The 25806-nt window shown below is 45.1% G+C and overlaps 1 protein-coding gene and 1 long non-coding RNA gene across 5 annotated transcripts in view; one reads left to right on the top strand and one right to left on the bottom strand.

Moving 5' to 3' along the window:
* Positions 1-9799: 9799 nt before the first annotated feature.
* Positions 9800-19725, bottom strand: LOC100543636 (ovoinhibitor). 4 transcript variants are annotated; one of them, XM_010719004.3, is made up of 17 exons: positions 19601-19725; positions 18819-18838; positions 17875-18011; positions 17634-17694; positions 17234-17367; positions 16744-16804; positions 15740-15879; positions 15214-15274; positions 14429-14565; positions 14033-14093; positions 12859-12992; positions 12717-12777; positions 12526-12600; positions 11352-11488; positions 10899-10959; positions 10461-10576; positions 9800-9992 (listed from the first exon to the last, which is right to left on the bottom strand). In XM_010719004.3, exons 1-17 carry the CDS (start codon positions 19653-19655, stop codon positions 9947-9949), a joined length of 1497 nt encoding a protein of 498 aa, XP_010717306.1. In that variant the 5' UTR covers positions 19656-19725; the 3' UTR covers positions 9800-9946. The 4 variants fall into 4 exon arrangements, with proteins under 4 accessions (XP_010717306.1, XP_010717307.1, XP_010717308.1 ...); XM_010719005.3 differs by having other exon boundaries at positions 15740-15876; XM_010719006.3 differs by lacking the exon at positions 12526-12600.
* Positions 19726-19819: 94 nt separating this feature from the next.
* The window catches only part of LOC109370093, an 8213-nt gene continuing 2226 nt past the window's right edge, over positions 19820-25806 (top strand). The window contains exons 1-2 of the long non-coding RNA XR_004161415.1: positions 19820-22825; positions 22898-24282. This is a non-coding gene — a long non-coding RNA (uncharacterized LOC109370093). The remainder of the gene's footprint in view (positions 22826-22897; positions 24283-25806) is intronic.

The raw sequence follows: 25806 nt of genomic DNA, 5'->3' as shown, positions 1-25806 counted from the left end.
TCAGCGGCACAATGAGGCTGGTAATATTTATTGAGGTCCTGACCTCCAGGTAATGGTCTGCATCTCCCAGGCAATTGATTTTGGCTGGACACTTGGTTAATAGCTTGAGACAAGTGTCACATGCTCTCAGTGGTCAAAATCAAACAAACAGCCTTTTGGACAAAGGATACCTCTTAAGGACTCTGGTAGGACCCTAAATAGCACAGAATGCTGAAGGCAGTAAGGGACATGTCCTTCGTTCGTTTCTGCATCCACATCTCTCAGCAGGGAGCAGCTAAGGCTCAGGACCATTGTGCCTGCAGCTCTGCTTTCCATGCAGCTCTGCATTCTTGGATATTCACCTCTAGGTAAGAGCACAGGCCAGGGAGGCTTTGCCACCTGCAGAACTCATTAACCACTGCCAGGTGAAGCTGGCAGCACTGTATCTAACCTATGAAGTTAATGGTATTTAGCACTAGTTTGATAAAAGAAAGGGTTTCTTGGCGCTTTCACTACTTAAGTGTAGAAGAGCTTGGTAGAAGACTTGAAAGCAAGGTAAATTCTGTCAAAAACCACTAAAAATGTCACTTGAACCTTATCAGCAGGGAGCACTTATTTACAGACCTAGTCACAGTTAAGCGAATTGACTCAAAGTGTTCTGCCAAAGCATCTCAAGAACAAACCACACCGAAGTTCAGGGAACTTATTTACATTAGGGCACCAGCTATGCCTGAAAGTACAGTTGTCCTTTCCTCCCGCAGACATGTCAGAAAATAGAGACAGGAAAACTGGGACAGGCTCTGTCTCTCACCTCCAGCCTTCACACCATCCCTCTCCAAGTGGCTCTTTCCTAGGAGGAGGTCTGCAGCTCTGCTGTTTTGGTTTGAGTAGTTTTGCAGCCATACCTTTAACCTAATTTTCTTACCATGAATCCTTTCATGTGTCCAACATGGTGAGAATACCTGTAATATTTTGCCATGGGAGATAAGCACTGGCACGTTCTGAAGGATGCAGCATGGCTGTGCATATATAGGTTACATTTCTACATGGAAATATGGGTTTCCTTTGGGGGGAAGCATTGAAATAATTATTCTGCTGCGTTTGTTTCTATAAATTAAGAGAATGTGCATGAATATTTCAGAAAGATTTGGCACAGCCTCAAGATATATTGTCCTTATGTATCTCATGGAACGCATTCCTGGGAACCAGAGATTTTTCCCTAGCACCTACAGGAATGCACTACAGTTCCTGCTGCACTGAGGGCTCATTGCCTTCATAAGCTCACGGCTGCACAGCAAGATCCACATCCATCTTTCTGCATCAAACATGAGTTTTGGCACTGCTTGGGGAGCACTGATCTCCCTGTGGCTGATCAGTGCAAGCCACAGGAGCAGCACCCAGAAATCCCTCCATTCTCTGCACAGGGAGCAGAGTCTCAGCATAACCTCCTCCAGCTCCAGCTCCAGCTGGCCCTGCCTCTGTGAACAGCATGGGAAAACCCTCGGCTGCTTTGGCTCATGCTGTAGGACAGGTTGCTCAACCCTTAGCTACCCCTGGAAAAGATTTCACCTGCAACCCTGCCACTGATCTCCTGCTGCAATCCACTTAATTGCAAACTCTTAATCCTCGAAGTCAGGTGCAGCTTATGGCTAATCGCTGTTTGGCTTCAGGAAAATGCTCCTGTGTGCAGAAGTCAGCACGAGGGCAGAGATGTGTGAGTAAGCAAAGGCAGGGTCACGTCTTACACTGCCACGTTTCATGGTCCTGAATTGCAGAGGGTCAGCAGGCTGACACCGGGGCAGGACTTGGCCAGTATACAACATCCTTTCTCTCTTACCCAAGGAATTTCTTGGTTTACATTTTCCATTACAGTTTCTGGTAGTGGTGGTGGTGCTTTTTCCTAAGCTACTATTGATGTCGTATTCTCTGCAAGACTCCATACTGAAGGTAGGACTTTTTTTCTTAGCTAGTAACATACTGACAAATGAATTACAAAACATTTAACTACACTTTTCCCAAACATTTCTGGGCTTTGTCACATTATTTTGATTAAAACTTCTGTTGTAAAAGGAGAAAACAACAATAAGTAGTCGTAGCTGTTTCATGAAACTAATTCAAATCACTCCAAAATGCCTGCTTAATGTGACTCAAACTGCAATTTCCATCTTTGTCCTTCTTCTGGCCATAGAGTGACCACTGTCTGACTTGAGCCACAAGCCCAGAGAAATCACTGCAGAGCCAACAGCAGCCTCGTCCCTCACCTCCTGCCCGAAGGCACTGTTTGAAGTAAGCAACAAAGCAAATAAAAATCACTGATACGATTCAAACATATCTCTAGGAAAACATATCCATGTGTTTATGAACTTATTAAATAGAGCTTGATTCAGGTAGAACCAGTGAATGCTTTCCTGAAACGAAAGGACCCCATCCAGAACTTTGTACCCTGCAGGGGAAGATGACACAGTTCCACATTACTCTGGTGATGAATTAAATGTTCCAGGCCCCATTGCAAGGACAGGCATTGACACATGAGCGCACGTCCTGCAGAGGCCAGCAGGCTGCTCAGGGCACATGGTGGGAAGGGGAGGTGGGGAACACGGCCTTCACCTTGGAGAAGGGGAGAGTATAGGGATCTGCAGCTCCTTTGTGGGGTTATAGGGAAGGCTGAGCTAAAGGATGACGTTCTACCTGAATATAAGAGAATGTTCCTCTCCATGAGTGGCATGGGAAGCAGTGGCCACGAATGTCCTCCATTGGTGGTACAGATGATCAGGAAGGCACACAGCATCCTGAGCAATCTTTGAACCTGGCCCTGCTTTGAGCACTAGTCAGGCTGGAAACCTCCAGAGAGCCCTTTGAACCTGAACTGTTTTATGTGCACAATGCTTGTACAGTGCTCGCTCCTAGGGATAATTTTTGTTAAAGAAGGAACATACAATTTCTCCATGACCCAGGAAAGCAGCCCCAGAGCTTTCCCATAGCTTTTGCTAAAGGGCCACAGTAACAGATACAATGGGCTTCCACAGCACATTTCTACAGGTAATGGCCAGAAACCATCTGCATACCTATCAGAGCACAGTGCAAGCATTGCAATCCAGGTGTCTGGATGAGGCACTTTGTGCTCCCCTCCATCCAGCAGCATGCAAGTCCCCAGAGCAGCAACAGGGAGGTGGTAGCTGTGCCCCTCGGATTCCAGGCAGTCACTCAAGTCACCCAGAGCAGCGCTGCTGAGAAAAACTTACAGGCAAAATGAAGAAATGCTTATTGACAAACAAGCAGGGCTAGCAGAAATCCATTCAGTACAGTTGGGATGAGTAATTGCTACACACTACTGTGCAGCAAAGATGATTCCTAAAAGCCTTAGGAAAAATCTCTTCATCTCTGGGCAGCTGCATCCAACAGCTTATGGAGGGTGAGGTGTCCAGGGCAGCACCACGGTGTGAAGGCGGTGGGAAGACAGGTTAAAGCCTCCCATGAAGCACAGGGATCATCTCTGCACAGCGAGCTGCCAAGTCTCATTAATTCAGCACGGGAACATGCCTTCAGTGCTCACTGCCCTTGGTTCTGTTTTGTAAGATTGACAGAAATATCTATGGACCACAAAGTGTTTTTGACAAGGAGGTAATTAACCTTCGCTGTTTACATCTCCCTCCACTTGGTGAGGTGTGCATTTTGGGGAGGACTGGCTGCAAACAAGCGGTGCTCCAGATTTGAGGAAGAGGAGGGCTGGAATAAGTATTTTTCTGAGTCCTATCTGGGCTTTATGAAACAGAGAAAGGATTTCACTGAGTACAGATAAAGCCTTAGACTCCAGACTTCATGATCAGCCCCATTCTGTGAACGTTTCCCCTGCACAAAACACAGATGAGAGGAAGCAACCAGTGGTGCACAGTGTTGGCTGCCAGAGGTGCCCCCCATTGGTACCACAGTGACCTAGAGCCATCCTGCTGCCCAGCAGCCACCCCGAAAAAAGGGGCATTATCTCATCCCCGTGCAAAGTTTTCTCCCTCTTGGAAACCCCAGAAAGAGAACAGGAGCAATGAGAGCAGAAAGCTGAAACGTGCTCCTGGATCTCAGCCAACACGCTGGCTAAATTTCACCTGGAAAACAGTGCTTAAAAAAAAAAGACAAATGAAGCCAGCTGTTTGTGGGAAGAAAAGCAGGAAGCTCCGGGTTTGCAGTGAATGATGGTTTGCTTTTTAAGAAGGATCTTGTAAATAAAGAAAGCAACAAGGGGATTTTCTTTCTGAGGGAGATGGTGCGTAGCAGTTTTGTATTGTTCAGAGTGGCTGAGAGCGAAAACATGCAGCTCTCCCTGGTGGGAAAGAGAAGAAGGATGGAGTGAGAGGTAGCATGCATCATGGTGCTATAGCCTGGACAGCTTGCTAGAACAGAAAAAACTGAATGGAGAGGGTTTCTGTAGCTGACAATTAGGACTATAACCACTGAACAATTGTTCCTTCGTTATTAACAACAAAAGAAAGTGGAACAATCTAATTTATCCTGCAGAGCTGAGTGTTAATGAGATCATGGGCTGATTCCTTGCAGCTGGGTATGGGCAAAGCACCATTGGTGCTGACAGAGAAAAGTACATGGCTGAATGAGGTTTTACTATTTATAAGTTACACTTATAAGATAGAGGTATGCAGCAGGACTCATTTCTGAACCATTGCTTTGGCAAAGTAACACTGTTACTCACTTAATATATTAAAACATGCACGATGACTGCTGTGCTGTATATGATCATATGGTCCCTGCACCTCCTGGCACCATACACCATTTGCAACCTGACAAAAAATCTGCTATCAGGAGAGCTGAACGCGCTGGTATCCACAGAGGCTTTGTGAATTTCCTTTTCTGGTCTTGAAAAAGGTTATGCTGTGCTCTTCTGATGCTGTTGGGGAAGGTTGTTTGTGCATGCTTCCATAAAGAAGAAATATTTCTGCCGCTTGTCTCGGATTTTGTATCTTTTTGCCTCCCTTCCCTTCATCATTTGAATGCAGCCTGTGGAGAATAGCAGTACTAGGGAGCTAGCGTTAAATCGCTGCCAAATAAAATGTCAACAGAAGGTGCACGCATCACTTCTGTCCATTCGTCCGCTGCCTGCTCAGCATCCGCTGACATCATTTGGGATGCTGCCACTGATGGCATCCGCTCCTGCTCCCTGGGGGCAGTGCTGCTGCTCAGCCCCTCCACATTTCTTGTCACTGCATGTCCCACATGCTCTAAAAGAGGGAAAGTCTTCCATTAGAGATCTCATGTGCCCATTTTCTCAGAGGGTGATGGATGCTGGGAATGTAAATAAGGCCCGCAAATGATGCGAGTGAAGGAGAGTTCACCCATGTTAATCACCGACAGTGAAGTGGTGTTGTTAGCATCTCTGCTATACATCTATAGCAACGACAAACCTACGACAGCTGAACGAGCTGCATCATCTGGGTTTCCACTCCAGCTGTTTTGTTTTCTCTTCTAAATCTTCATGATTTCCACCTGAGCACTAACAGCAAGGGGTGAAGGAGGAAAGGCTGATGAACTGGGGCAACACAGGGAGGGCTGGGGGCTGAGGGACTGGGACTTGGAAGGCACATTCCTTCCATCAGAATAACACGTTGCAGGCGCAGATCCCACATCCATTGATGTAAGTGAAACCATCTGTGCCACAGATCTGGTCCAGGGGCCCTGATGCTATCCTCAGCAATGGCCCCTGACTGAGCCTTAAAGGGAAAAAAGAAAAAGAGCTTAAAGCCACCCATTTCCAAACATTCCTCATTCTTCAAGGGGACTGAATGAAAGTAAAGTTTTGCTTCTATGAATGAAAACTAGGCAGCAAGAAACACACCGTGAGGACTCCCTTTGTTCACTGACTTACAGCACATGTAAGCTTATATGGCTGCACCTCAGCTGGTGGAAATGCAGAGTCCCCTCCTAGGCTGAGCGGCTGGGGGCAGCCCCTCTCACTGTTGCTTCACTCACATCTACTTTCTGATCAGTGCAGAGCATGCAGCCAGAGCCCAGAGTGTGGCAAAGAACCAAGGAAGATGGTATCAAATGATAACAACAAGAGAATGAATATCTCTGAGTGTGAACATAATGAGGGATGAAGTGGGTGGGTACCAGGATTATATTCCTTTAAATATAGATGTCTGAGGGAATGTTTTTTCCATCCCCAAACTATTTCCTTTGCTAGCAGTTAGAGACCTGTGCAACGGATGCAATGAGTTTACATAATTATTTCTGGATTTCATTTATCTGAGGAATATATAGTTATAAAAACAATGATTAAAACATTCCTGTGAAATGAAAACAGTTTCAGCAATCAGTACATCATTCTTAAGCACCCATCAAGCTCAGCAACGGAGAGTTTATGCCCATCCACGCACCTCTCACAAATGCAGCATATGGAAGTAGAGCTAAAACAAGGCAAATTATCAGCAGATGTAGTTTTGAAACCTATAGCTTTTTTGGTAAAGAGTCTGAGTGATGTTTAGGTACAGAGACTGTAGATGATAAGGATTTTTTTCATATCAGATGGAAAAGTGCTGATATGTACCACGCTGATAAATGATGAGAAACCTTACAGCTCAATACAAAAAGACAATATTACGTACTGCTTTCTGAACCCTACTATTCAATCAAGAAATCAAATGATTCCCTTCATTCTTCCTCCTCTTTTTATTGTAAGAAAAATGACTGGAGACTCCAAAAGCATTGATAAGGCTATCAAGATAACTTTGACAAACAAGGAAGGGGAGAAAACATTTATAACTTTAAAATATTGCTTCTGCAATACACATTCACAAGTCATGATTCCTAGAATCATAGAATGGCTCAGGTTGGAAGGGACCTTAGAGATGGTCAGGCTCCAACTCCTGCCATGGGCTGGTTACTCACCACCAGATCAGACTGCTCGGAGCCCCAGCCAACCTGGCCTTGGGTACCTCCAAGGATGGGAACCCATTCCAGAGATTGGACAGTGTAGGAAGTGTAAAAGACATGGAACTTCATGAGTCCTAGCACTGCTCAGTCCCTGGAGCCAAGGGCTGCATCAGCTGTGAGCACTGCATGGAACTGGAGCTGCTGTGCTTCAGCAGGGAATGTTAGGTGCCCGACGTTGCACATATATCAAAGTTCAGGGCTTTCTCCTTCACTGCATCCTTACCAGAATCTGCACCTGCAACTCTTTTTGTTCATGAGAGAAGTGTTCTAAGAGTTCTCTGAACAGTGCTAAACCCCTGCCCTTGCAATCAATCCTTTAGTGCTTCTTCCCAAGTTACAAAATAAAAAAAACAAAACCTTATCTTGACAATTGAACGATCTACAAGAGCAACCTGTTCAATTTGAAACTGCTCAGGTTTTTGCTCCAGGTGAGCAAGAAAATCACCACTGTGCACCCAGGGAGCAATGAGAAGCAGACGGAACTGTACCAAAGCCCCCAGCGCTTTCATGCTGGAGAAGTTACCGGATAGATCTGCAGTCTGTCAAGCACCGAGCTCAGGAGATGATCTCCTGCCCAGAAACCTCTTTCCATCCATTTACAGCCAAGCCAGCATCCAGCCAAGCCAACTGTTCTGTAAAACCATCCTTCAGATCTCTTAGTGACACGATAGACCTTATATTGTTCTACCTCTCTCCCAAGCCACCAAAATTCAATGTTTCCTCTTGAACATGCTTATCTTCCCCTGGCCATTGCTTCTTCACCAACATGATACAAAGAGAAATCATTCAGCTCTCAGACCCACATTAAGTAACTCTGGATCAGCTGAAAAACAGCACTGCAGCACAGAAAAAAAAGTTTTGTCCGTGAAAAATTGGCTGCCCTACTTTTATAGAATGATATTATTTCATGAAACACCCCTTGAGCCTGGGTGAATATTTAAATTCCAGTATCAGGCTTTTCCCATTTGTAGTGGTTTATTCCATTTTGTAGTTTTATATGAAACCTACTGGCAAATATTGCATGGAAACTGTGTCTAATGGCCACTTTGGCTTTTCCCCTGAATTGCCCAGACAACTTCTTTACTTTGTGCCTCTTTGAGTTCATGTTTGCCTTCAGTATCATCAGACTATGTGTTCCACAGAGCAGGATTTGGCACGCCTGCCCCCAGCTAATGTCATTGAGTAGGATCTTGATAGCTTTACTGAAAAGGCTGCAAAAGCCAATATGGGAGCTAAGCCCAAGCTAAAGTCTGCCAAAGCCACAAAAAGTTTATTCCAATCTTATCCCTAAGAATAATCAAGCAACAGTTAAACTAGATTAAAGCAGCCTGTGTTCTACAAAAACACCTGAAGAGCAAACGGCAAGAAGGTTATATAAACCAAAGGAACGTTTACATTAGGACACAGACTCATGAAAAGCACAATAAGCCATTGTTAGTTACAAATCATCTTGAAAAGTACATGCCAGCCAGAATCTAATAGCATGGAGGTGCTATGGTCCTGTTCTCTGATACAATACCAACTGTATCTCCAAGTTGGGAACATTTGCATTCAGCCTATTAATCTAGCCTCACAATTCAGCGAGTGACTTTTGAAACTGGTCCAAATAATTGTGTTTCTTTGGTAAACCACAATGGGACTGCTGTGGAGCTGGAGGTGGTGACTCTTCCTGCGCTGGCAGAAGCTGGAGGGTGGTCTCCAGGTCACACTACTTCCCTGTCACCCATATGGACACCGTGACAGCTATTGTATCACTGGGTACCTGGCTATTTGGCTGCAAGAATTAGCTAAAACAACCAACCGTCGAGCAGAACTGCTTTTCTATGATTTGCCATTCAATTAAAGTCAATCACAGGCAATCCCCTGAATCCTTTTCTTTCCCAAATAGCTTCAGAACATAGTGATTGCAGTGATTTAGCAGACCGGTCCCTACCACATGGGCAATTACAGCTCACAAGAAGCCAGGACTGAAGTTGTTCTGTTGCATTAATAGACTAAGACATATACTCTATACACAGACACTTCTGCTCTGCAACTCTGAAGGAAGCCTGGCATTCCCCTCCTGTATTTTATATCCTATACAGCATGTGCCATTGAGGTCACTGTCCAGTGGAGACAGGTTGGGATCACCTTTGTGACAGCAGTTGCTGCCCCTTCCATGGGGCAGGCTGCACAGGCAGCGGTGGCAGCAGAACAAGGACAAGGGGAATTCACAGGTAGGCAATGAGTTTTCCTTTCTAGCCAAATCTTTCTAGCAAGAAAACTTTCTTTGAGAGAGCAAACCATCCACCTCATCTTGGGAATTAAAGGACATAAGCTGCAGCATAGGAAGTTTCGCACGAATGTGCGTAAGAACTTCTTCACGGTGAGGTGACGGAGCACTGGAACAGGCTGCCCAGGGAGGTTGTGGAGTCTCCTTCTCTGGAGATATTCAAGTCTCGCCTGGACGCCTACCTGTGCGACCTGGTGTAGGGAACCTGCTTTGGCAGGGGGGTTGGTCTCGATGATCTCTAGAGGTCCCTTCCAACCCCTACAATTCTGTGATTCTGTGAATTACCCTGTGGGTGGGATGGGCCATGCTCTTGAGGCGAATGTCTCCCTGCACTGACTACAAAGAGGGAGCCCCTGCTCAGCTCGTACCAAGGTTTAGGAGAAAACTAATCCTGCCAAAATGACTGTGAAGACTAAGGAAATGCCTGAGAGTTCTAAGGGGATCCCAGGCCCCTTTTTGAAGCTAAAACAACACAGACACATGGCAAGAAGAACTTTACCCATATTGACTGTCAGAGCCAACATCAATAGAAGATCGGTGTGCACCACTGTGTACCATGTTGAGGAGGAGAAAGGGAAAAAGGTATGAAACATGACACTAAGGTAAGACAGATAAATGTTGCCAAGTGAGTTTATTCACCAAAGAAGTGTTTGGAGAGCTTAGAACACAAAACAAGCTGAAGGAAAACTGTTGGGGAATATTGGCCCATGAAGACCCGTGCAAGGCAGATTGTTTCTCACGCTGGACTCCAGTGCAGAGTTAACATTCGGTCATACTCACGAGGTTGAGAGTCCTATTGCTCTCCCTAGTGAAAAGAGAAGAAAGGATTAGACACAGAATAGACTTGGTGCTGCAGCCTTTTTCCTCTCCTTACTAGCCCAAATGTTGATAACATTGACAGAACAGTCTCAAAAGGCCAACTACTTCCTTTCATTATGAACATCAAAGGAAAGATGACAGGTTTCACACATTTTAAACACTCCAGCTAGTTTGGTGAAGTACTTTCCCCACACCCTGATGAGCTTGTGGAACAAAACTGTATGCTGGTGAAAATTAGCAAAACGTCTTTGAAGTTAAAACAGGAAGCCACGTACAGATTGGCAGAAGTGGGTGCTTTGCATTTTCTCTTAAAAAGCAACAAAACACCTCCTTGCACAAGTCATGGTGCATCAGAAATGTCTAGCACACACCCATAAAGAGTTAGTGAAAAACACCTTACAACATCAACCCTGCATTTGTAGCATTACAGGAAGGGTTTCGCTCCTATACTTACAGGTATGCGTTGCAGAAGACGCATCTGTTGCTGTAAGTCTTGCCATCAGAGCCACAGTGGGGTATGTATTCCATGGTGCAGATGGGAGAGACTTGCTGGATCCCTTGGCAATGTTCCTGCACACACAAGGAAGACATGAGTCTCTGCCTGGGAGCAAACAGTATTTCCCCAGCACAAAGAATGAAACTGGAAAATCACAGCCATAACCAACTCAGTTCCTCCTGGTGAGGGATGAGACCTCACACTATTCCTGTGCACTGCCATGTCCATTCCCATGGGATGGATGGCAGCTATTCTACAACCAATGCAACATTCCCAAAGGACCTCCCCAGGGCTGCACACCGCTCCCCCAGTTTTTGACGTGGAACAGAGGACAGTCCCCTATGACTGTAACAGTCATCAGATCCAGCTCTTTGTTCCCATCCTTTTCCCACTCACCTTTGTTATATCCTCTTCACATCTTCCATTCTTTCTCTTGCCAAGATTGGTCCGGTGCTCCCTGGAGGAAGGAGAGATGGACATTAGCAGAAACCCTTCCCATTCACAACCATGGTATAAGAGCACAACCTCCTTCCCATGTGGTACAAGGGACAATTTCAGATAACTTAGCTAAGCATTACCTGAGCAGCATTAGCAAGAACATGCCCTTAAGGACTAGGGATGCGTCTTTTGGAATAGTGCTTTCCCAGGCAGTGAACCCCTTTTCTGAGTCTTTGGGGGCAGTGGGCCTTGATAAATGCCCATCTCAAACACCAACCATGGCAACAGAGATAGGCAGACAGGACCCATGCAGCATGAGGTTTTTGACAGAGCCCTCACATTTATTCAGCACTCAGAGACGTGTCCAATCACAGCCATAATGGGTCCCACTACAGAAGAATGTGTACTTACAGGTTGTGAGCGCACAGCGTGCATTCGCTGGCATAGGTGACACCATTGGTAGCACAGACTGGATCGTAGATCATGGTGCAGGCCATCAGCTGCCTGCCATCCTTCAGTGTGGAGGTTCTGTACTTGCTGCAGTCAAGCTGGGAGACAAAGGCAGCAAATACTCTGTGTAAAGGAACTCAGATACAACCCCTGTTTACGCCTCTGCCTTTCAAGATCTGCCACAGGATGGATTATGGTTATGTATTGACTCATTCTTCATTGAAAACTATCAATTTTCTGTCACAGCCTCATGCTGGAGAAGACTGAATCAAAGCTTGAAGGTGCGTATCACTCATTCAGCTCTGCATTTATCATGATGCCCTTAGAGCTTGCTGAACCACTGGGATACTGCAAAATGCAGCTCGTAAATAATCTGCAAATCAAACTGGTGTGATTTATGCACTTCGTGCAAGAGAATCTCAATGTGACCAAGGAGTGTGTCACAGCCCACAAGAATTGAGGAGATGTGTTGACATGCCTTTTGTTGCAAGGGGCTGGTTCTGTGTGTTGCAATCAGCCAGAAGGACCGACAGCAGTTCAAAATGATTTATGCCATTTGAAGAACCGGCCTTGAGTTTTAGCTATCCCAGTTTCTCCAGTGTGAGCTCTTCCTCACTGATTTATGCATCTTGGTCTGAGCACAGAGCATACCCAGGAAACAAAGCAATGACATTTCATAGTCTGTTTGTATAGAAATGAAATATCTGACTCACAACGTTGACTCTATCACACACATGATAATGAGATGGCTTTGTTTTTCTATTCCCCAGTGAGTGTAAATAGTTTAGAGCAAGCCACATATAGTTTATCTGGTATTTTTACAAGATTCATTGTTGGTATACATTACAGTATATCACATTTACAATAGAAAAAGAGAGGGGCTTGAATCCTCTGATACATTAGGTATAAGCATCCAAAATGCAGGTAGTTTTCTAATCTTTGCAGAACATCCTTTTGCACAGCACAGGTATCCAGAAGGCACCAAGTACTTGGAGGTGCTCTATGTCCCTTTCTATACCGCCAGAACTGATCACTACACTCCCATGGCAGGTATGATAGACTGCTGTGGGAAAGAGATTTCTTCCTGTAATGCCTTAAATCATTTATGCTACCTGTCTCATAACTCATTCCTCACCTGTCCTCTTCTCTTTCTTTCCCTGACTGCATGCAGAAAATGCACAGCGTCCCTGCTGCCAGGGTTGATGTTTACCTGCAGGAAGGATGGCAGCAGGAGGACACAACACAGCATCACCAAAATCAGCCAGCGTTGTGCACGTTAGGCAATAAGCATCACCTCAAGCTCTTGTTTTCCTATCTCTCACTTACCTCAGGAACTTCCTCTGTGCACCTCCCATCATGCTTTTTGGCAACGCTGGTTCCTAATTCACTGGAAGAGAGAGAAAACGGAGTTGACAAAGCTCGACAAGCAGCTGTGGTGATACATGAGTGGGTGACCCGCAGGGCTTACATGTTGTGGGCACACAGAGCACAGTCGTTGCTGTAGGTGACACCATCAGTGCCACAGACCTCCTGCAGGATGAAGGGGCAGGCGGCAACGGCTTCACCGTTCCTACTGTTGCCCAGGTATTGGGTGCAGTCAAGCTGGGGAGAAAACAGAACGATTCTAAGTCAGCTGCTGGGAGCTGGGAGACAGACTGCCTCTCGAGCCACAGGAAAATCAGGGTTGATATCAGTTTAGTCTCCCATTATAAATGAATTGTAGTTGGGTTGGTACTGTTTGCTAACAAAGGGAACGCAAAGGAATAGCAGACAGAAAGATAATCTTCCTTATGTAGTGTATGCTCAAGTTTCAAAACAAGCATTATTCAAAAGAATTTGATATTAGGAGCTTGGCATTACGTCCGGTTTGACATTAGGTCATGCCTGACTTAACTAAGCCTTAGATTTTGTTTCTGCATTTTCAAAAAGAGCAACAGGAAACTGTCCCACCAGCTTCTGCTGCAAAAATCTTCACAGTGTTTTAAAACAATTCCAATACTTGAGGATAAATAAGCAAGTATCTACTGACAGCACTGGAAGTCAGTCTACACTAGTGAAGCTTCTGACACTTCACAATTGTTTTGCATACCTTCCCCTGTGTAGCATCTCTTATTACCCACATTCCCCACACAGTCCAAGAGCAAATTATAGCAAAGACAGCATTATAACAGTGTGTCTTTACTACAGAAAAGATACAGCATTCCCTTGAGATGCACAAAGTTATTTTCAGTGTTTTAGAGCTGCTCTGCATAAGCAGAATAAATGTGCCTAGATATTATCAGCACATATTGTTACCGTGCATGTTTATAGAGCTATTTCTGTATGCATTCTTGTGAGCAGCCTTTTCTTGGCTGACCACGGTATGAAAATTTTTTAACCTGTCTGCTGCAATGGAAATCCCAGCACTGAATGAGTACACAGGCATCTAACACAGCTTCTGCTCTTCCTCTCCTACTGTGCTAAAATGGGCTGTGCTGTTCTGGGCTGCTTCTGACATTTCCCTCCAGAGACCTGCAGTATTGGAACACTTTGTTACCCAAGTCCTGGCCCATTCCCCTTCTCTGTGGCCTGAAGGGACAGACCCTGCTTAGCAACCTCTGCACCCACGTGGCACGTACAGAGACAGCACTCATCTGACTTACCGGGGTGCTATGCTCCTTGCATCTTCCATCATGGCTTTTCTTAACCTCAGTACCATGTTGTCTGAAAGGGAGAGGCTGTCATTAAGGAGTGTGATTCCTAAGCAGGAACAGACTTCTCAGGTCTACTTGTAGCAGACCCATTCTCTTTTTCCTCTGCACAAATGCCACAGCCCTCATAGGATGCTTAGCTGTTAGCTGGCTCTCCCACAGCTCCCTGAGGAGCACATCAGGAAAGGAAACTGAGGTGACAGAGCTCAAGGAGGTTGAAAGAAAAACAGAGGGAGACGTATAGACATGCTGTTATCAAAAAAAAAAGAAGAAGAAGGGTGGGGGAAGCCATCTGAAGTACTAACATGGCTAGTCGCTACAAAAGGAAGCCTTGTATGCTGTACTTACACATTATGGGCACAAATGCCACACTCGTTGTCATAAGTAAATCCATCTGTGCCACAGACTGGGAGCAGAATCCTTGGGCAGCGCACCAGGAGTTTGCCACCATTGATTCTTCTTGTTGGGTATTGATCACAGTCAATCTGCAAGAAGTAGGAGTGTCAGTCAGAAAAGTCCTTGTTCTCAAAGACAAACCCTAGCATTGCCTCCTGCTGCTCTCCATGTCTTCTATGCTGGGATGCTGAAACAACACTGGTGCTACACTTCAGTTCTCTCAAAGTCAGTCTGACTCAGCTCTGCAGAAACTCTCTCATGCCCAGGAGGCGATACATGGCACTGTATAATCTGTGAGATGCCAAATCACCTGGGCAAACAGCTCAGGCAATCCCAAATGCCACTGAGCTTCACTTCTGAACCAAAGGGGTCACAACCTACTGAAACAGTTTGCAAGATATGGCAAAAAAGCAAAAAAATAAAATTAAAAAAAAAAAAAAGATAAAGGTATATCATCTCCTTTTCATTCTGCACTATAGAATCAAACAAAAGAAGGCAAAAAAATAGTAAAGGACTTTACTGGCAACACATTTAGAGATCATCCTTAAAAGAAGACCTAAGTTCTTCCTGACCAACTTCTACATTGTTTGTGTGTTGGATACACGTTGGCACATCCCAAAAGACAGGTGCAGAGAGCTAGGCTTCAAGCCAGCTCATTTGCAGAATAGATGTGTCCTCAGAAAATAGTTCAGTGGGTTGAGGCAAGGGGAGAAATACACCTTATGTTGTATACTCACATCAGGAATCTCCTGCCTGCATTTCCCATTGTGCTTCTTGCTGACATGGGTCCTCTGCTCTCTGAAAGAGGGAGATAAAGTTGAGTAAGTAGACGCTTTAACTCTTGGTTTAAACACTTGCATGCAGAATGAACCAGACGTAGCCTAAAGCAGATACCTAACAAACTAGGGCTTCAGCCTCTCTGCGTGATTGTATTGATATAGCTACATTACTCTGCTCGTTAACAAGCTTGTCACGTCTTCTCATGTTATTTAAAGCAACATTCTGAACTATTCCTTTCTCTGCTCAGTCACTGCCCAGCCCACGGACTAATCCAAGGAGCTGTGTTCTGAATCTTGCAGATTTCCCCTCACCATCAGGAAGAAGGCATCAGAAGAAAACTCAGTAAAAACAAAACAAAAAAAAATAATCCAGTTTTTAAGAGACTTGAAGAAGCAGGAATAAGCAGCAGTGTAAAAGGAAAGCTCCCAGCATGGCAAAGTGTTGCTGGCTACTTTGGAGGAGTGGGGTACGAGCAGCACTTACGCATTGTGGGCGCAGATCCCGCATTCGTTGTCATAGGTGAAACCATCTGTGCCACAAACCGGGCTCAGGATCCTTGGACAGGCTACTAATGTTCTGCCATCCTTAGAGACTGTGGATGGGTACTTAGTGCAGTCAACCTGCTGAAATAAGGAGAATAAGCCCTCCCACAGCCTATGCTACGTGGGAAAAGTCAGTGTAACACTTTTCCAGTCTGTATTCCAGGCTTCCTAGTTTTTGTGACAGGGCAAAGCCCTGGTACACTTAACTGATTTGTCTATCAGAAACAGGCTTTCGGAATACTACCCTAATTCTCTAGGAGACAAGAAATAGGACCTCTCTTAGAGAACGAAGCCTTCAGGCAGAGAAACATGCACAGACTTTTCAGTCCTTTTCTCTTCAACACAACGCTCTTGAGTTAGGTAGGAAATATTTTTCAACAGCTGGAAATCTGATTAATACTGTTTTGGTTTGTGTTGGTTTTTCTCCTTCCTTCTCCAGTGCTGTGATTTCTTAATAATTCAGATTCCCTGCAGTTAAGCATGGCAGTTGAAGTGATAAAGAAGGAATCTGTTGGAAAATGGACTCCCTGCATCCCAGAATTTTTGTGCTGAAATATATAAGCTTTTCTTCCTGAGGCACTGGACTCTTACCCCAGTATAAATATACAATAAGCTATACCTTATAAATATGTATGCTTGGTGCTCTTCTGAATCTCACTATATCTAACAAAACTACCAGCACTAGAATTTTGAATGCTTGTTACAAAGGGTGGAAATGCTTGTCACCTCCAGAGAGAAACCTGCCAATCTGCACAGCACAATGCAAGGAAAATCTGGGGCCTCTTCCTTTGCGACTTTGTTTCAAAAGCCACCCTCACCAGGCAGGAAGGAAGAGCGTGGATCCGGATCCCTGGCCAGCCCTGTCATACATTTTCTTAGGTAAATCAATGGGATTCTCTCTAGTAACAGCCCTAGGAGATGGATTTTTATTTCTATTACACTTACTGAGCCAATCTCCAGCTTGCATTCTCCATCATGCAGTTTGGAAACGTTGGTGTGATGTTCTCTGAAAGAAAGAGCTGTTTTGATTAGGAAGCCTTGAGAAAAACCTGAGATACTAGAGCAAGAAAGCAAGGTCCCACCCATCATGTAAGGCACGACTGAGTGGTCTGGATGTAGCCCCCAGGTGGTAGCAACCTCTTGTGAGCAGAAAATGCACGGTATTTCCATATCACACAGCACTGAGCAACACTTTGATCTATCCATGCCTCTGCTGTGGGGTGTCCTCTCTCTTTTTTGTGATTCACTTCATGGCTACAGACTGAGAATGGGGAAGAAATCTGCAGCTGGCTGGAGAATTACAAGTAGCCAGCTTCAAAGAGTCCCACAGTAATATCTACCCTAAAAAAGACTTAGAAAGTGTTTTACATAAGTGTTTCCAAGAGACTTAGCTATCTCTAATTAGCCAGAAAGATGTTCTACAGAAAAGACTTACGCATTATAGGCGCAAATCCCGCATTCGTTGTCATAAGTGAAGCTATCTGAGCCACAGACTGGTTTCAGAATCCTTGGGCAGGCTACCATGACGTTACCATCTCTTACAACTTGGCGGTATCGAGTGCAATCAATCTGCAAGGAGAGCAGGAATGGGAAAATAAATAAGTAAACAAGTAACAGGCTGAGCAGAGAGCTGTGGGTGCCCCATCCCTGGAGGTGCCCAATGCTGATTTGATTGGAGCCTGATCTGGTGGGGAGCAGCCAGCCCAGGGCAGGGGGTTAGAGCCCAATGATTCGTAAGGTCCCTTCCAACCTCATCTGTTCTTTGAGTCTATGAAATAAAATTAAGTCTTTACGGGCTCCAACGGAGCAAGACTTTGTCTTACTGTTGGACTTACCGTAATGTGCTTTGGCCTGCACTCTCCATCATATTCCTTCTCCACGTTTGCACTGTGCTCCCTAGAAGAAAGCAGACCTGTGTCAGAGGTTGCAGAGAGCAGCCACCACCCCCTGGCTGGAGGTCAGCACCCTGGTGCTAACTCACACACTCCTCTGCACAGCCCACATTTTGGGAGCAGCGCTGTCGCCCTCACCTCATTTCTCCTGCCCTGCAGCTCCCCTGGACTTCACAAAGCTCACCTGTTGTAGAGGCAGATCCCACACTCGTTGCTGTACGTGGAGCCATCTGTCCCACAGACAGGCTTCAAGTTCCTCGGGCAGGCTACCCAGCTCGTCCCATCCTTGCCGATGCCACTGGCATACAGACTGCAATCAACCTGTGGAAGCAGCACAACATCAGCCCTAGGCTCAGCTCCCACAGTGAAAGACAGCCTGGCAACCTCCTGCCACCCACAGCTCCAGCCGGGACAAACACCTGAGGTATCATTTGGAATCAGCTCAGGCAGTCAGGAGATGGGAATCTTCAGATCACACTTTCCTGCAGGGGACTGGGGGAGGCACGACATGGAGGAAGGAGAGCTGTGGGTAAGACAGTTCCTAACGAAGGCAGCTGGTAATTGGGAGCCTGGCCATGCTCCACAGCCGCTCAACTCAAAATCTGATCTTTTCCAATCACGCTGCAGTCTCTGGTGATTTGCAGGAATCTCATAACTGCGTGGGAAGAACCTGCAGACAAATGCACCGTACAGACCCTGCTGTTTTCCTCGCTTTGATATGGGTATAGGCAGGAACACTGTACTGCATGTCTTACTGTATAGAAAAAGATACCAGAATCATGGTCTTTGATGCTTCCAAGCTTATCATCTTAAGACAGCTTTCCTCTCAAGGAGGTAACTACTGCCCCTTGACTTGGACTAACTCAATTATATGCAAAAGTTAACATAATAGGATAATTCTTTCTTTTTTCATTTTAGTTCATGAACGGAAAATAGTATAAATGGGGTGTGTTTTACTTTTTCGTGACTTGGCAATATCATTCAATCGTGCACTGGCAAGTATTATTTGAGCAACCAGGCTTTCATTAGATTAATCCACTTGCTCATCAGGTAATTATATACTGTTCTTATTTGACCAGAAGCCTGGAATAGAAAAGAATAAACAGAAAAAAAAAATCTGTAACTCACCTCAATTCCAAAGGTAATATCTAAAAGAAAAGTAGAGACAGAAAATAAATACATATTAATAATACGCAGAGATGACATATACAAATCTTTTCATGAAGCAGTTACATTTAGAGACTGTCATTGATTGGCTTATTGGGTTTAAGAAAATGCTATTTTACATTATGCCAGAGATGTATGTTCATAAAATGAATCAGAGGTTATTAAATGAAGTTTCATTGCACTTTTGGTAGGAGGCCACGTGTGTTAGCCAGTTCCTAAGATGCTCCAGGGAAGAAATGTAGGTATTTTCAAGCCTGCACTGAGTTCAAACACTTCTGCAAGATTTTGTATTTGACTTCCAAGAGCTCAGACATGCACATTTCAGATGACTGTTGACCACTAGCACTGTCCTTCCCACAACAAACTTCTCAGTTACCAGGAACAGCACAGAAAATTTATAGATGATGCAAAATGCAGCGTTTGTATTGCTTACACGGACACAGATGCCATTTCACAAAGCTTTGCTTCGCTGCTGTACTCAGTGCTTCCATATGCAAATTCCTGCCCTGCACTAGCACTGCTCCCTCAGCAATTTGCTCCTATAAACCACGATGAAAACAGTTGCCTGTATAAGGTTTGCTGAAACCTGGATCTTGCAGTCTGGTGTTTCGCTGTGCTCTCAGAAAGAACATTCCTTCATGGAACAACTTCTCTAACACATTGCTACACACAAATACTCTCACAGATAGCCTAGTCTCTGGTCTAGCTATAGTCACCTATGCGGTATAGCAGGAAACACTCACCTGCAAAGCAGCAGAGGGCCAGAGCCACCTGTACAAACTGCTTGGCAGTCCTCATTGCAGAGCGACTCGTGCCCACACAACCTGCTTGCTCTCGAAGTGGGAGAGGAAGGGCAGAGGTAACAGCAGGAATATATAGCATGTTGTCATATCAAATGGTCCCACCTTGTGATGTAACACCCAATCTGTCATCAAGACGGGAAGCCAAAACGTATTTACCCAGCTCAGGGTTTCTAGCTAATGATTGACGTGGGCACAATTGCCAGGAAGGGGCCTTTTGTGTGTCTTGAGGGGAGCCAGGGAACAAGGAGCGTGCCATGGCCCCTCTGCTCCCGGGTTTGCCCCAGCATGCTGCAGCTCTCATTTGCCCCGTGGCTGGTGACACGCAATTCAGTCTTCCTCCTCCTCTGCAGTTTTAACTGAGCTCTGAACTGATAGCCGAAGCCCTCATTATTTAACCTCACAATGTGGTTTTGTGCTCCTCACCACTGCATTTCATCTCAGCTTGAGCCCAGGCAATCACAGCCTAGAAGGTCACCCCATTCTCTGTGGGAGAAATCCTGCTCTTCTGCTGTTCAAAAAAAAACCAACAGCAGCAATCTGCTCTGTGTGTCTGCTTTTTGTGCATTAATGCAAGGAACAAAAATATGAAGTTTGGTCCTCAGATCCACCTTTCTGCCTGTTCTCTGGTAACTCCAGAGGTATCCCACCTGCTCCTTTGTGGTACACTTCCACATACCCCATAACCTCATCCTGACCTCCCTTGCCAAGCCTAGGTGACACCACCCCACAGGGCAACAGGTCAAATGTTTTTGCTGCCTGGGTAGACTAGATCTACTGTATTTCCTTTATCTAGGAAGTCAGCCAACTTTGAAAAGATTGATATTAGCCCATGCGTGATTACCTTCCAAGCAAGTTTACTGTGCACATTAATCATTCCTTTGTACTTCACGTCTTCAATTTTCTTCAAACATCTCCCGAAGGGTTTGCCCAGTACTAAAGTAGCATAGCTTGGATGGGTCCTAAATGAGTTTTTCTCCTTAAGTAGATTTTTGTAAATTGTAAAAAAAAACAAAACAGTTTTCTCAATCAGAATCCTAACTTTGCCAAGTTTTAATCTTTCATATTCTGTACTCACTAATCAAAACCCCTATTTGCAGATCTACTTTCAGTGTGATTTAAACAGAGTGAGCTCAGGTTGAATCATACCACGTTTATTTTCTAAAAGAAGTACATCTCCAACACCCCTCGCACTTGAAAAGCAAACTAACAATAACATGATTTTTGGGATTACTTAATGGAAAACTCTATTTGCTCTCACATCCAGTAGCTCTGCTAATATTAGTACTTTGCAGTATGCATCCACAGAGTTAAAATCTCCCCAGATATCAACATTTCCAACTAGAGAGGTCTCTATTCACATACTGTGTCTGATATTCAGCTCTGATATCTCCTGCGTTGTTCCTTATCTCAATATCATCAAATGTCAAGGACTTCAAACCTTTGGATCAACATAGCTCTCAACTACAAGGACCTCTATTCATTCTGATTACAATATCCATCTCTCTGTGCCTATTGCAGCCAAGACTATCATCAATTAGTGCTTCCTGGCAGAGGAAAATGTGTCTTGACAGCTTAATTGCCAGACTCTGTAAAACCTGTCATGGTCAAGAAAATTCCTGCCAATGTCCACAAAGATGACACCTGAATCTTATCAGCAAGGAGACAGTATTTGCAAACTAAATCTGCAGTTAAGATAGATTGACTCAGCATGTTCTATCAAGATCACAGCAATTGTCTTCCAGCTAAGTTATTAAATTCAAGGAATGTTTGCTATAGGATACAGATTAAAGGAACAGAACAGCAAACACCTGTCAGTAATGTAGGGAAGGAACTGACATCTAGAAAATATCGCTGCAGCTGTAGCTATGCCTTTGCTAAGACAAACAGCACTGGTCTTGGGGTCTCTGCATAACGCACAAGCAGCCCCATGCTGCAGCCCTGCAGGCAAGCTGGCTGCTCTGTGCAATTAGGAATTAGGAAGAGCTTTTTCCATCAGCTGTCTGTCCATCTCATCCTCTTTGCTCATTTTCACTTTGCCAGCAGCGTTAGCCTGTGCTAACACCACAGTGTTTCTTTCCGGCCCTTCAGCATCAAGGTAAACTGTGAATTTTCATGAGGTTTTGTATCTTGCAGTTGGTTGTATTGACATCTTACTGCCTTCAGTGACCTACTCAAAAAGAGTCTCATACCTTCATGCTGGGGAAGTACTGTAGACCTCTTCCAGCTCTTTGTCATGTACTGCAGTCCTGGTTGGAGGGCTGCTTAGCAAGAAGTCTCCTGCAGAGGGCTGAAGAAGGGCAGGTCCCAAATCTTGGACAAGAGCTCTGTGTATCAGGGAGACTTGTAGGGCAGGGAAATGTACCAAAAGGTACTAAATAGGAGCCCTAAAAACCTGAGAGAAAAGCCTGTTCATCAGACTCCAAGTATAAATCAGATGGGTCACAGAACTGAACCTGTGATAATCCAGGGAGATAAGGCTGAAACCCTCAGGGATCCGTATGCTGTGGTTGCTTGGAAGGGTTCAGCATCCTAGGGATGTATGGACAGCCACGAGACAGCTCTGCAGCAGACACAAAGGGTCCTCCTACACAAACAGTGCAAGGCTCCTGCAGAAGCAGTACCACAGCATCACGCTGTCATACAATCATCGCTTTCCACATCGCCCTGCAGCATGCACAGACTGCTGCTGTGTTGGCCATGGGAGTTGGTGGGCAGAGCTGCTAGACTACAGGGATTGGGAAATAGCAAGGGAGTACAAGGTCTGCAAAGGGTTTTGCCAGAATCAACAGTCCTCAGAGCACCATTTGCATGCCCCTAAGGATTGCATAAGTACCTGACACCTTTTATGCAAAAAAGCAGGAGGCTCAAGGCCCCTGCAGGGAGCAGTTGAGCTCAAAACCCAGCTGTGCTTGGGAGAAGTTGAAGAAACGCTGTGAGAAGCAGAAGATTTGTGAGAGGCCTGGAGGCTGCCAATTCGTAACACCAGTCCTGCAAAGCCTTAGAAAACACTGTGAGCCACATGGGGTCAGTGGGTCTTGGCAGAAGAAACACCTGTAATAAAGCGCAATTTACAGCAAACTGAAGACTTCCCAGAGTGCTGATACCTTTCCAGATTCATACAGGACTGCTATGGTCTCTTTACAGTGTTAAAGGGCACCACAAAGAGTAAGCAAGAGCAAAACAGAGGACAGGATAATATTTGGAGCACCTCTTGATCTTTTTGCCTCCTCTTCTTAGGAACCCCATGGAAATAACACATTGCATCGCTCACACGGAGCCCTACCTGGAGGTCAGCTGCAGGTCAGCTGCTTACAGCACTGCTGGGGACAGACATCGCCTGCAAGCCACCGGATAAACTGCAAAAAGAGGCCCAACAAGAGGAAGGAATGATGGAAGGCAGCAGTGGGTAAACCTGCTAAAAGGAAGGAGTTAGCATTGCTACCTATGGTAGGCTCACTAACTACTGCACAGGCAGCTTTAGCAAGTCACTGTTGTGTGCCTTCTTAGCAGTTTTGTAATCTGATTAATAAACCCTTATGCCAGCTATGATTTCTGTGGATAATTTCTGCTGGTAGCAGGAGAAATTCAGAAGGTGCTCAAATCCAGCAAAAGAGGCTACTAGGGCACCCTCCTCATCAGTCCATTGGTTTTGGAGGACAATTAATGCAGGTTTTATGGGTGATTATTTCAAAATCTAAATGCTCGAAATCACTACAAGTTATAATAGCGCTCTCAAGTGCGCCGATTTTCATTTGCAAGAACTTATTTTAAGCCTCAAATTGCGTACTGCTTTTACAAAAATCACGTAGAGGTCCTTGCACACAATTTTAGCTGGAATCAGCGAGCAGACATCATTAGTGAACATTTTTACCATCTGATATTCATCCTCCTCAGAAGGTATAAATAACATTCAAGGATTCACCCGCTCAAAGGCAGAGGAATCTTGCATCCCTAAAAACAGCTAAATTGGACCCAACTGGTGACTTCTGCCATGCATAACTGTGAGGTGGGATTTTCCATAGAAATAAGCAGCAATAACGTATTTCTAAACCACAGTGTTTGCACACATTAAAAAAAAATCAGCACACAAAATATTAATCTTGTGTCAAAGCCTGCTGATAATCAAACCGTAGACAGATAAATGTGATACATGCGGAAGTACTTTATGAGAGTAAAAATCGATTTTCATTAGCTGCATTAAGAAAAAAAAGATCGCGATAACTTAATTGAAAAGAAAAAAAATCAATATCTGTGGAGGGAGCCAAATTAATTGGCATTGAATGAAATTCTGCCAAAACCTGAAAGTCACTCCGGCCTTATCTACAACAGAGAGTATTTGCAGATCAGGTCACAACTAAAGTGGACTCAAACACTGTACGTTCACTCAAGGTCTTCTGGAAATGTCCTGCAATAAAGTTTATACAAATAAGAACATATTTGCTTTAAGTAACAGCCATAAACGAAAGAACAGGAAATACACACGGCCCATCGGGTATTGGCTGGAAGAGGCCATGACTGCAACAGTTAAACGTCCTGCACTCCAGGATTGGTGCGTAGGAACAGGATTCCATCTGTGGGCTCTCTAATGCAAACTAATTAAAATCTCCAAACAACTCTCTGAGGTAGGTAAGCATCTTTTAATGTCCATTTTTACAGGCAAGAGAAAAGGGCTGAAGGGAAACAAAGAGATACACCCAAGGCCCTACAGCGAGTCAGAGAACCCAACGGCTGGTCCCTGCTAACAGAACCCAGACCACATTCTTCTTGTCTGTGCCTGACATTCTTCACTTGGGTTTGGTGCTTAGTGCTCAAGGGACGCGTGGCGAGCAGCCAGACCGGGGACTCACACGTCCCTCCTGCGAGGCTCAGTGAAGAAAAGCGACAGGACGCTGTGGAGTTATCTTTATTGTAGAAACATGCTAAGACACAGCGAGGTGGCAGAGCCCGAGCCGAGCAGCGACTACAACAACATGCGTGGGGCCAACGTGGGAAGCCACCACTGGGTCCCCACAGCCCTTCACCCTCCACCTGAGCAAGGACAGGCCTGTTGGCTGCAGAAGGAGATGAAGGTGGATCCAACAGCACTGGGAACTCAGCAGCTTCCCTGGTGCTTGACATCAGATCTTCCTTTACTTGTCCTAGAGAAACAGGGGGCAGATGGTTTATTACTATAATTCCAAAAGGCAAGTGACATAGAAGAACCACAAGGAAAGCTCAAAGCTAGGTTGCTTTGGGCCACCTCCACCTCCTTGTGATAGGGGATTGCAGTACTCTGCTCTGCCAGCATCCTTTCCCTCTGCAGAGGTATCTGAGGGGAAAAGGAATGGGCAAGGCCCACCCTGGTAGAGATGAAGACTTCATGATATTTGCATATCCCAATGGGTTCAGCCCCCTCAGCAGGGGCTTCCCTTCACCCTGCTACTTCTGCAGAAGACACACACCCCATCCTCGTGCTGTGGCAATAGGGAAGGGTGTGTCGCAGAGCCCTTTGCCCCAGACATACCCCACAGCCTGCCCAGGCAAGGTTTGACACCCAAACCCTTGTGAAATGTGGACAAGCTGTCCAAGAGGGAGCAAATCACCGCACCACTGTACCTTTGGTCACAGCTGATCCCTGGTATTTGCTGGCAGTCTGAATTCCATTATTTCTGGAAAGAAAGAGCAAAATATAAGTCTATCCACAAGCACAATCACTGTTGTTATGCTGGCAGAGCATGAGGACCTAGATGACAGCCCTTTTGGGCAGCTCAGTGGCCATGGGAACCAGCTGGGATGCAGAGTGGCACCAGGGCAGTGGATGGGTCACTGCCAGCCTCAGAAAACAGACAAATTTCAGCCTGGATCTACGTGCTTTCCAAAACCAATATCTAGCTGGAAAAGGTCCTGGTTTGTTGTTTGTTTTGTTTTTTTTTTCTTTCCTTTTCCCCTTCTTCTACATTCTTAAGAAAGGCAAGACAAAAAGAGCACTGTAAGAAAATGGCCTTGCCCATAGAAATCTAGGAGTTTTCTGTTCTTTAGAAAACAGATTAAAAAGGAGAAACTGGATATTCTTTTTTCTGCCTGACCTGTTAACTAACATGGACAGACTGGTGTCTATCGCACAAGAGATCTGTGAAAAAACATCTGAACAAAAAGAGAAACTGCAA

This window comes from Meleagris gallopavo, chromosome 15 (genome assembly GCF_000146605.3).
Source record: "Meleagris gallopavo isolate NT-WF06-2002-E0010 breed Aviagen turkey brand Nicholas breeding stock chromosome 15, Turkey_5.1, whole genome shotgun sequence".
NCBI lineage: Eukaryota > Metazoa > Chordata > Aves > Galliformes > Phasianidae > Meleagris > Meleagris gallopavo.
The sequence above is the reverse complement of the archived record's forward strand: the minus strand, read 5'-3'. Positions and strand labels throughout refer to the sequence as shown.

Bases quoted from the DNA above. Each gene is read 5' to 3' on its own strand.
- LOC100543636 (XM_010719004.3), bottom strand. From the start codon at position 19,655: ATGAGGACTGCCAAGCAGTTTGTACAGGTGGCTCTGGCCCTCTGCTGC. The intron at 18,012-18,818 runs GTGAGTTACAGA...CTGCTTCCACAG, and splicing joins ATATTACCTTTGGAATTGAG to GTTGATTGCAGTCTGTATGC. The intron at 15,275-15,739 runs GTAAGTGCTGCT...TCCCTCTTTCAG, and splicing joins GGGATCTGCGCCCACAATGC to AGAGCAGAGGACCCATGTCA.